The following is an 11,376-nucleotide window of genomic DNA, read 5'->3' on the forward strand; positions in this document are numbered from 1 at the left end:
AAATCACACAGATTTATTTCGCCTGTTACTTATGCTTTTAAATAAAAAGGCATTGTAAAAACTACATTAATCAGAATATTATGATCATTATTATTATTATAGTTATTATTATTATTATTGTTATTATTTACCACTGAAGTGTTTTGTCATTTTATTTTACATGCCTAGTTAGCATGAAACTACCTTTAATTAAATGTAGCTAACTGTGACTCCTCTTGACAACAATAAGTAGCCAAAGTGGTCAAAGATTTGGTGCAGTACCTATGGCTGATACAGCACTGCATGAAGGTAACCGCCCCCTCCCGCCCCCTTGCCAGCCCCACTGACCTCCTGTTGAGCTGCTCCATCTGCTGGATAGAGCTGGACCTGCGCAGTCCGTCGGGAGTGGCTGCTGTGGTGGGCCTCTGCCAGGTCGTGGTGCGGTTAATGTGGTCCACATAGAACACGCGGCCATGGCTGTCTATACGCGCCTCCCAGTCTACACACACACACACATGCAGACAGAGGTAAGACAGATGGAGAGAGAGAGAGAGAGGGGTGAGATGAGGCAGTGATGATAAGCAGGCACAGTGGAGAGGCGATACTGATCTAATCTTTGCAGCACAGCTCGAGATATTCATGTGCGTGAGTGTGTGTGTGGGTGCATGTGTGACTCTTTGAGAGAGATGTGAGAATATGATTAACACTTGTGTTTTATATGCATACTTGAATAAACATATATACTGTAAAGTCATGTTAAGTCATCATTTAGGAGATACACGTTTTTCATCGGACAGCGGCGATAAATACAACATCAATCGTGTATAATTAAATATTAATAAATAAATTAAATGATTTTGGAGATCAAAGATGCACGTTCCTTGTAGCCACTTGGCTAAACAAATAAGAGTTATCATGCTGTGTAGCTCCTGTCCAGCAGGGGGCACTCACTGGGCGGCAGAGGCTCGTCGATGGTGGGGTAGTGGTGGGGATCAGGCCTCAGAGCAGGGAGCTGGCTCACTGAGGGATGGTTACATGGAAGAGGACACTCTCCTACACACACACACACACACACACACACAACAAATACAGCTCATCAAATCAGGGACCAAACAGCGACATCATGAATTTACAGCAGTTCCAACAGCATTAAAAAAAGAAAATTCTGCGCTGCTCCTGTTGGGAGATCTCAGCACTAATGTACATGAACAGGCCTTCATGAAGAATGGATGACAAGCATTAAATAAATATTCTGTCGCTGGCATATCTGAGGCTCCTGCTTTTTTTCACTATTTGAATCATTTTATGATGAATGAATCAATACAAGTGGTCCAAAAGTACTTCTAATAAAATACTGCTCCTATATCAGCAGAAAATGCTAATGCAGTAACTGATTCCTGAGTATTTTCTGAGTTAACTCAACTTAGTCAACCTTTTTGACTTCTGCATCTCAGTCTGATCAACAATACACACTGAGCTGAAACTGATTCAATACTGTGTACGCTGTTTAGTCTGTGGCTCCGCCCCCTCCGTCTGTTTACTGTTGATTCCCATCTGCAGGTTAGAACTCCCCCTATCACATGACACCTGCAGACTGGGAGACTTCTGACAAGGGAGCGCTGAACCCTGTCTGGGATTTGAACTTATGATCTCCCCACACTTGATGAGCAGCAGTTAGACCATAGGGCCGGTCTAGAGCTGCGAAATTACATTACATTCAAACCCAGTTCTGAGTAAATTCACCTTCCCTTCTTTTGCAGACACTAGCTCTAAAGTGGAGTGACTGTCTAACTGCCTGCTGCAAGAGACAGGGAGGAGGTCATAAGCTCAAATCCTGTCTTAGTTGTGCTGTATTCAAATGTGTTTATTAAAAATAATAATAATAAACAAACGTGAGCTCATACTCACTCCTGCTACTCGTTCCAGGTACTGGAGACTCTCCATTCCCAATGCCGTGTGGACTTTGGACGTGAGCAGCCGGCACCTCCTCCCACTGAGTGTCACCCTCCCCTGGATCTCGACTCTCTGCCCCCTGCCCTAGCTCCGCCTCCAGTCCAAGAACGCCGTTCATTACATCCGTCTCGTCCTCCTCCTCCTGTGAGGAGAAAACAGTGCTTTCGGAGCGTCGGGCGCTGTCCAGTGATGCCGCCCGCATGGGTCCCACGCCCCTCTGGACCATGTGGCTGCAGCAGGGCACCGGGCTGAGGTCACCCTCGCTCTCACCTGGGGACCTCTGACTCGCCGCCTGACTGTCAGCCCCTGTGGGCCGGCCCTCCCCATCCAGCATCTGGATAAGGTCAGAGAGACGTTGGTGGGAGCGACTGCGGGGAAGTGTCCTGCGAGGGTGGGGCATTCCGTCGGGCGTTAGGGCGTGGGGCTCTAGTGTTACAGCCGCTTCTTCGTCTTCATCATCATCATCATCATCATCCGCCTCCTCCTCTTCCTCACACCTCGGCTGGTCAGGTTCAAGCCCCGCTGCACCCCCAGCTGGCTCTTCAGCCTGCTGATTGGAGGGCAGGCTGTGGAGCAGATGGTGGATGCGGATGTAGTGTGAACGGGGTGTTTCGGGTTCCCCACAAGCCGAGGCTATGACCGTCTCCAGCTCGGAAACGGGCAGCGAACATGGGCGGTTTTTCCTTCGCGGTGTGGTTCTGACCCGGAGTGGACAGCCGTCGTCAAGCTCCGCCTCCTCCCCATCTGCCGAAATTCTGTCTTCAGAAGAGGAAAGCTGAGGTTCAGAATCCACAGTCACGCTCTCCATGTCCTCCACTACAGCAGGGGGCGCTGGAGTGCTTCCGGCTCCTTCAGCAGAAGCACCAGCGGCTCCCCCATCCCGTTCAAGCTGGCCACCTCCTTCGCTCTCTCTAGCAGCCTCTCCGACCTCCATCTCTGTCACTGAGCCAGGAAATAAATCAGAAAAATTAATGAAGGAGTGAGTGGTATCTAGAAGTTCTCATAATGAATCATTTGAATCGTTCAAGCAAAACGAACAATTCGGGCTGCAGCTAACGAATACTTTCCTAATCGATTAATCGGGCCATTACGAACAGTAACAGGAACGGTGGAGGTCAAGCTGAGGTCTGGAAGACCTTTTAGAAAGATTTAGCAGACCGCAGTGGAGGTGCACTATTCTACTGTGCAGTGATACCTGCCCAAATATGACTCTTCATGAATAAGGCTCCACTTTTTCATACTGTCTTATGCTGCCTTCAAGTAAACCTCGGATGCAGTATATTTACAAGTACTGCAGACAAACAACGAGTGAATTGAGCAACAGGTGAGCAATATTTTATCCAGTATGAGGAATCAGTAGCATGTGCTCATCTGTTAGTTTCTCGTGTGGGTGAGAGGAAACCACTAAAATAAATAGACTATTTACTAAATACCATAGCAGCAATAACTAAGTAAATACAGTCAAGCCAACAAAATCTGCACACCCCTTTCCCCATCTGGCCTGGCTAGGAAGATTCTTGGTGGTTCCAAACTTCTTCCATTTACGAATGAGGGTGGCCCCTGTGCTTTGTGGGATCTGTTAGTCTGCAGCTTAACATGTCTGTCCCCTTCTCCAGATCTCTGCCTTGACACAATCCTGTTTCTGAGATCTGCAGGTAATTATTTTGACCCCACAGCTTGAGGTTTGCTCTGACATGAACTGTCAACTGTGGGACCCTATATCGGCAGGTGTTGGAAATCCCCAATCATTTCCAATCAATGGAATTTACCACAGATGGACTCCCTTGCTTTCCCTTTGTCATTGTGGGCTAGTTTGTGAGATTTTGTGTCCAAAGAAAAGCCTGTAACATAATAAAAGGAGAAGAAGGTGAAAAGGGGTGTGCAGACCGTCCGGCTTGACTGTACCAGATAGTCCACCATTACGCATCTGTTCACCTCCTCCATCCTGCTGGGGCTCTGGCTCACTCCCACGGTCCAGCTCGTTGCTCTCCTCAGCCACAGGCTCCACCTCCCGTACCCCCTCTCCCACCACCTCCTCCTCCTCCTGATTGTCTGAACGTCTTTCCACACGTTCCGAGGGCTCCGGCACCGGCTCCACGTCCATGGGCACTGCCGCAGTGGACGCGTCCCCGTCCAGAGGCAACTCGGGAGCGCCCTGGTCCAGGCTCATGGCGTCTTCGGCCTGGGCCGGACCGGGCCGCTCCCCTGCCTCTAGCGCCTCCTGCTCAGGCTCCTCAGGGACTGTGGCGCACTCGGGCTCCGTGCTCTGGGACATGTCCTCGTCGTCTATGGGACAGAGAGAAAGGAAAGAATTTATCACCACATTTGAAATCATTTCCAGATATTCATTTTACTATAACGGCTTTATTACATTAGATGGGACACATCTGGACACATCTGTTAGGCTGAACGAACCTGGGTGGATGGATGACGTGATCTCAAATCGGAACTGCAGCTGACCGCTAACATGCTCCGTTGGTAGCCTTCGACCCAAAGTGTAGCTCACCACTCTGTCCCTGTGGAGAGGAATAAAGCTAATTATTAAAGCTGCACCCATTTCTGACACAGATGTGCAAATGCACACCACACAGCTTGTCTAGTCCCTGTAGAGAAGCGTTGAAGCCTATAGAATAGGACTCTCTGGACCATGTTTAATACCAGGCGTGGGCTAGTAGAGGGGTATAAAGCCCCCCAGCATTGAGCTGTGGAGCAGTGGAAGAATGGTGTTCTCTGAAATGATGGATGGTGGAGCTCCATCCAGTACTCCATCCAATCCTCACAGCAATTCTCCAGTAACTAGTATAGAGCCTCCTTCCCTGAACAGTAGAGACACTTACTCCAACAAAAGCAGGATAGACTCTGTGTGAGTGTGTGAGTGTGTGTAAGGGGTGGCTCTAGGGCAAGGCCTCCTCCTGCCACCAGGGGGGAGGCCCGAGTCACCCCAGCTAGTGATTGAGCCCAATTCCCTACACCTGGGCAGTAGGCTATATAGGCACACAGATCCAGTTGCCCCACTGCTGGATCTTTTGATTCTGGTGGTGTGTGTGTCTGTGTGCCTGTGTAGATCTGGAGTGGAAGGCTGAGTGTGTGTCACTCCCCTTCATGTGTCTCTCCCGAGTCTGTCTCCCTGTGTCTGTGCAGTGTGTGTGTGTCTGTGTGTGTGTGTATGTGTGTGTGTTTATGAGTGTCTGCCTTCCCTGTAACTTCTCAGTTTTCTGGTTTCTTTTGGGAGATCCTTTTTGCCCTCAGTTGTATTTCCCTCTAGTGTTAAAGAGGTAGCCAGCTCTCCCCTGGCGTCCTTTGTTTGTTTCCCGCCTTTATTTCGCGTGAGACGCGACGTCTCCTTGTTTATTAAACCCACCACCCTTTTCATTTCATTTGTTGGCCGCTTTCATAACTGCCGCTTTGGTGAAGCGGCAGAGCGTCAGTCTCGCAACGCGGCGGCCTGGGTTCGAGTCCCGAGTGGCTTTATTTATCATTTCCGTTTTACCTGCTCTAAGATGGAAAGACTCTGCACTTGGGCCCGTTGGTCACGTGATCGTAGCGCGTCACTCAGTAGCGCGCCGGCCCACCAACACGGCGGCCTGGGTTCAAACCCCGCTGTAAGTGAGCACCACATTACAGTGTGTAGTGGTACACACTCTGGACTGGCATCTGTGGTTGTTGGTCTACTGGTGTGTAATAGCTGGTTTATAGTGGGTGAATGTGCTGTGTGTGTGATTAAGGTTTCTATAGCGTGTGTGTGTGTATATTAGCATTAGCGTTAGCCTCAACTCGGTTCTGAATGGGTTCTTCAGTGCTGGTTTATAAACAGAGAAAGGTGAGTGAGCGGTTCTGCGGTTCTCCCGCTGGTAAAACAGAGCGTTTCAGTGAGAGTTTTATAAAGGGTCAGATATTATGGTCTGTTTTCAGGTTCCACTGTAAAATAGCTCCACACTGCAGAACCTCAACTCCTTTATTTACCTTTTGAGAACGTCCGCACTGCTGCTGCTGCTGCAGCCGGCTGGGCGATAAAGGCCATTAATGGCGGCTGAAGCACACTAGGTGATTAAAACAGGAGATCTATTAAAATAAGCCTGGATTGGATCGGGACGTCCCTAAATGAACCACTGCCATTACTTTTTGCAGTATTAAAGAACAAATGATATATTTACAGAGTAACAGAGCATACCCTCCCTCACACTGTATCCAGACTCAGATTAAGACCACAGATTATGAGTATGAGTGTGTATGCAGATACATACCCGATAGCATGCTTCTCCAGTAATCTCTGCACGGGCATGGACAGTTTACCCAGGAAGCGCTTTATGATGGGGCGGCTCTTGGCAAACTTATCTTTCACTTCAATTTCCAACACATCCGTGGGCAGAGACACAAAATTAAACCGCTGTGGAGGGAGAGAGAGAGCGAGAGAGAATGCGAGAGAGAGATAGAGAGAGAGAGAGAGATCACAGATAATTAAGTGAACCACTCTGACTGGTCTGAGAAAGTGAAAATCAATCCATCAGCCTTTTAACTGGAACAAAGATGTGATTGGAGCTCCTAATCATTTATATATATATATATATATATATATATATATATATATATATATATATATATATGTGATGTCTCCGTCCTCTTTACCCCCTTACTCCACCAGAGTGTTCAGTGGAAATCAGTGGAAATGTAAAATCTGCTATCAAGAGGAGGGAGAAAGAGAGAGGGGAAGAAGAACAAGAAAAAGGAGGGAGAGAGAGAGTGTGAGAAAGAGAGAGAGAAAGGCGTGAGAGAGAAAGAGAAAGGAGAGAGAGAAGAGAGAGATAGAAGAACAAGAAGAAGAAGGGAGAGAGAGGAGAGAGAAAGAGAAAGAAAGTGGAGGGGGAGAGAGAGAGAAAAAGAATAGGAGGGGGGGGCGGGGGCGAGGGAGCCAGAAAGAGAGAGAAATAAGAGGAGAGAGAGAGAAATACATTATTGAAACTGAAACACTGAGAATAGAACATGAAGTGAGTGTGTGACTCCTCCTCCTAGTGTGAATGTGGCTGTGTGTATGTGTGTGTGTGTGTGTGTGTGTGTGAGTGTGTGTAGTTGCTATATGCAGTGGGCCGTAGAGTCATTAACAGGGTTACAGACGCAGGGCTGGGGGTTGGTGTTTAATGATACGCAGCAGTGATGATTATGACTGTATTCATGTTTAATAATTCTGATAATCAGGAGATTTTTGAACAGTCCCAGAGTAAACAGCCGTGCTGGGGCAGGACTGCAGATCAGACTTATTTACGCTGCAGGTAAACCACAACAAAATCAGAAACAGCACAGACTGCTGTCAAAACGAAAATAACACCTCAGACCCCTCCACCTCACACAACCCCTCCTGACTAACCATTAACTACGAGAGAGAGAGAGAGAGAGAGAGAGCAAGAAAAATAAATCTTATTCCAGAGGCCTAAAGCACTGTCACTATGACCAGTGGATGACAGTGTTGGGAGCAGTGCATGTGACAGGGGGAGAATATGTATGGGTTGAGTAACTGGTGATTCAAACTGGAGAGAAAATAGATAGAAAATTGGATGAAAATCACTTTTGAAAAGGAAAAAAGAAAAAGATAAAGAAAAAAGAGGGCAAAAAGGAAAGAACAAAAGGAAGAACAAAGGAAAGAACAAAAAAAATAAAGAAAGACAGAAAGAAAGAATGAAAGAAATAGAGAAAGAAAAGAGAAGAGAGAGAAAAGATGAAGGAAAGAAAAGAGAAAAAAGAGGGAAAAAAGAAAGATCAAAAGAATGAAATAAAGACATAAAAAAGGAAAAGAAAGACATAAAAAGAACAAAAGAAATAGAGAAAGAAAAGAGAAGACAGAGAAAATAAAGAAAGAACAAAAGAAAGATAGGACAAAGAGAGGGAGAAAAAAAGAAAGAACAAAAGAATGACATAAAGAAAGAAAAGAGAGAAAAAAGAAAGACAGAAGAGATAAACGAAAGAAATGGAGAAAGAAAAAAGAAAAGAGAAAGAAAAAAAACAAAAACACAAAAAATCAAGAAAAAAAAAAGAGGACGAAAAAAGAAAGAACAAAAGAAAGGAAGAGAGAAAGAAAGAAAAGCTATAAAAAGAAAAATGACTGAATGAAAGAAAAAGGAAAAATGAGTACAAAAAAGACAAACACAGAAAGGACAGAACAAAGGAGAGAAGAGAGAAAAGATGAAAGGATCTCGGTTTGTATCTCTAAGGGTTTCTCAATCACCCAACTTGCGCTCCAACTGCCTCCGAAGGGGACTGCACTACCCAGCATGCATCTCTGCCCTCCCTTGGGTCTCTTTACCAGAGAATCGCTGCCATAAACACCGCCTCACCCCTCCACTTAGGGAGTCTATAGGGTTCAGTTCCCATGGCAACCCTACCCCAATCTCCTCCTTTGTGGGAAGAGGAGGTCACATGACCCCTCCTTGTCAGCTCCTGACCAAGCATTAACTGAGACGGACGACCGAAGACAGCAGACAATGTGTTCAATTAGATCAGCACTGATGGCCATCATTACTGGTCAGACACGGACAGCCACCGGAACAGCTGCGACAACCAGGTGGCCAATCAGCAGCGCTCATTTTGTTGAATTGAATGTTGGAATTGATTCCAATTGGTTATAATAATAATAATGAATAATTTATGCACATTTTGGGGCTTAATCAAGACACAGAGGATCAACAGGTTTGATGTTTACTGCCTATATTCTACAACTGTGAACATGATTCTTTTGAATCAACTCAGAATCGTTTCAGAATAACTGAATCAAATTGATTTATTTGCAAAAGAATCACAATCAAATTGATTTTTTTTTACAGATTTACACCCCTTACTGACACTATCTGAACCTACATATGTGCATGTAGAGTGTGTACATACAAGTATGTGTGTGTGTGTGTGTGTAAGTGTGAGAGACAGAGATAAGGAGCAGATGGGTAGACGAAGGGTTGAGCCAGTTTCCGAGTCAAACACCAATAAGCCATTCCATTCTTCTCCACACAGAAAGACGGAGAGGAAATTGCCTCCGTCTTCATACACTCGACTCTCTCACTCTCTGCCAGCCTCCCTCTCTCTCTCTCTTTGCACTCTGTGTCTCTCCACATCTTGACCTACTTTCCCTCCCCCCCTGCAGGGTGATCGCCAGCCGCGGGTGTTTGACTCGTTCACGTGACGGCTCCCTCTGATCTAACTCTGCCTGTGAGGCTGAGCGAAGGCCGCCCATCATTTCTCCTGCTGAAGAAGACACACTCTGAGCAGAAAAGCAGCATGTCTTCACAAAAGCTCTTGAAAAAATAAAGGCTTCCCAGAGTCTCGTAAATCTCTGACCACAGATACGATTCGGCTTGACTCTTTAGGAAACTCAGTGCTTCACGGCCACGATTCAGTTTGATTCCATTATTTTGGTAATTCAGAATTACATACTCGACCTACCACCAGTACCATCTACCTACCTACTGACCGACCATCTTACTGACTGTCCACCGCACTGTCTCCAGTCTGTCTATCCTGACTAATGATTTACCTGCATACCTATCAACCTACCCACCTACCTATCTGTCTGTCCTGCCTACCTACCAACATAAAGGCCACCCGCCTGACCTACCTACCGACCACTCACCTGACCTACCTTCCTATGTGCCACCTTACTGACTGTCCACCCAACCTACGTATCTATCGTCTGCCTATCCTGACTAACTATATACCTGCCTACCTATCAACCTACCTACTGTCCTGCTTACCTACCAACCTAAAGGCCACCCGCCTGACCTACCTACCTACTGACCACCCACCTGACCTAACTTCCTATCTGTCACCTTACTGACTGTCCACCCAACCTACGTATCTACCGTCTGCCTATCCTGACTAACTATATACCTGCCTACCTATCAACCTACCTACTGTCCTGCTTACCTACCAACATAAAGGCAGCCCGCCTGACCTACCTACCTACTGACCACCTACCTGACCTATCTTCGTATCTGTCACCTTATTGACTGTCCACCCAACCTACGTATCTACCGTCTGCCTACCCTGCCTACCTATCAACTTACCTACTGTCCTGCTTACCCACGAACATAAAGGCCACCTGCCTGACCTACCTACCTACTGACCACCCACCTGACCTACCTTCCTATCTGTCACCTTACTGACTGTCCACCCAACCTACGTATCTACCGTCTGCCTATCCTGACTAACTATATACCTGCCTACCTATCAACCTACCTACTGTCCTGCTTACCTACCAAGATAAAGGCAACCCGCCTGACCTACCTACCTACTGACCACCCACCTGACCTAACTTCCTATCTGTCACCTTACTGACTGTCCACCCAACCTACGTATCTACCGTCTGCCTATCCTGACTAACTATATACCTGCCTACCTATCAACCTACCTACTGTCCTGCTTACCTACCAAGATAAAGGCAACCCGCCTGACCTACCTACCTACTGACCACCTACCTGACCTATCTTCGTATCTGTCACCTTATTGACTGTCCACCCAACCTACGTATCTACCGTCTGCCTACCCTGCCTACCTATCAACTTACCTACTGTCCTGCTTACCCACGGACATAAAGGCCACCCGCCTGACCTACCTACCTACTGACCACCCACCTGACCTACCTTCCTATCTGTCACCTTACTGACTGTCCACCCAACCTACGTATCTACCGTCTGCCTATCCTGACTAACTATATACCTGCCTACCTATCAACCTACCCACCTACCAACCGCCTATCCCACCTACCTATCTACTGTCTGTCCTGCCTACCTACCAACATAAAGGCCACGCGCCTGACCTACCTACCTACTGACCACCCACCTGTCCTACATTCCTATCTGCCACTTTACTGGCTGTCCACCCAACCTATGTATCTACCGTCTGCCTATCCTGACTAACTATATACCTGCCTACCTATCAACCTACAAACTGCCTATGCCACCTACCTATCTATTGTCTGTCCTGCCTACCTACCAACGTACAGGCCACCCGCCTGACCTACCACCTACATATCTACAGTCTGTCTATCCTGACTAACTATTCACCTGCCTACCAATGAACCTATCCACCTACCAACCGCCTACTATCCTACCGACCTATCTACTGACTGTCTGTCTTGCCTACCTGCCTGCCCAATTTACCTACCTGACCAACCGCCTACCCTACCTACCTATATCCCTGCCTACCCAACAACCTACCTACCAACAGACCACCCATCCAACCTACCCACCTACTGACTGCCTGCCCAATCTAACTACCCCACACCTCCCACTGCCTGCCAGCTTACTAATTTACCTAACCGCCTTCCCAACCTACATACTGACCTACCCACCCAATCCCCCCTATCTACCTACCTACCTACATAATCACTGATGCAGCTACCAGAGAAAGCTACTAAACTGAGTTTGCCAGTAGTGGAATATATTGTCACTGTCAGACAAAAAA

The 11,376-nt window shown here is 47.1% G+C and overlaps 1 protein-coding gene across 1 annotated transcript in view; it reads right to left on the bottom strand.

Moving 5' to 3' along the window:
- hecw1b (HECT, C2 and WW domain containing E3 ubiquitin protein ligase 1b) overlaps positions 1–11,376 on the bottom strand; it is a 57,917-nt gene that overhangs the window by 15,620 nt on the left and 30,921 nt on the right. Inside the window, exons 7-12 of the mRNA XM_072668485.1 lie at positions 6,177–6,319; positions 4,348–4,448; positions 3,868–4,218; positions 1,888–2,874; positions 931–1,032; positions 328–478 (exon numbers count right to left, since the gene is read on the bottom strand). Coding sequence (XP_072524586.1) covers positions 328–478; positions 931–1,032; positions 1,888–2,874; positions 3,868–4,218; positions 4,348–4,448; positions 6,177–6,319 — 1,835 coding nt within the window. The remainder of the gene's footprint in view (positions 1–327; positions 479–930; positions 1,033–1,887; positions 2,875–3,867; positions 4,219–4,347; positions 4,449–6,176; positions 6,320–11,376) is intronic.

Source organism: Salminus brasiliensis, chromosome 23 (assembly GCF_030463535.1).
Source record: "Salminus brasiliensis chromosome 23, fSalBra1.hap2, whole genome shotgun sequence".
Classification (NCBI taxonomy): Eukaryota; Metazoa; Chordata; class Actinopteri; order Characiformes; family Bryconidae; genus Salminus; species Salminus brasiliensis.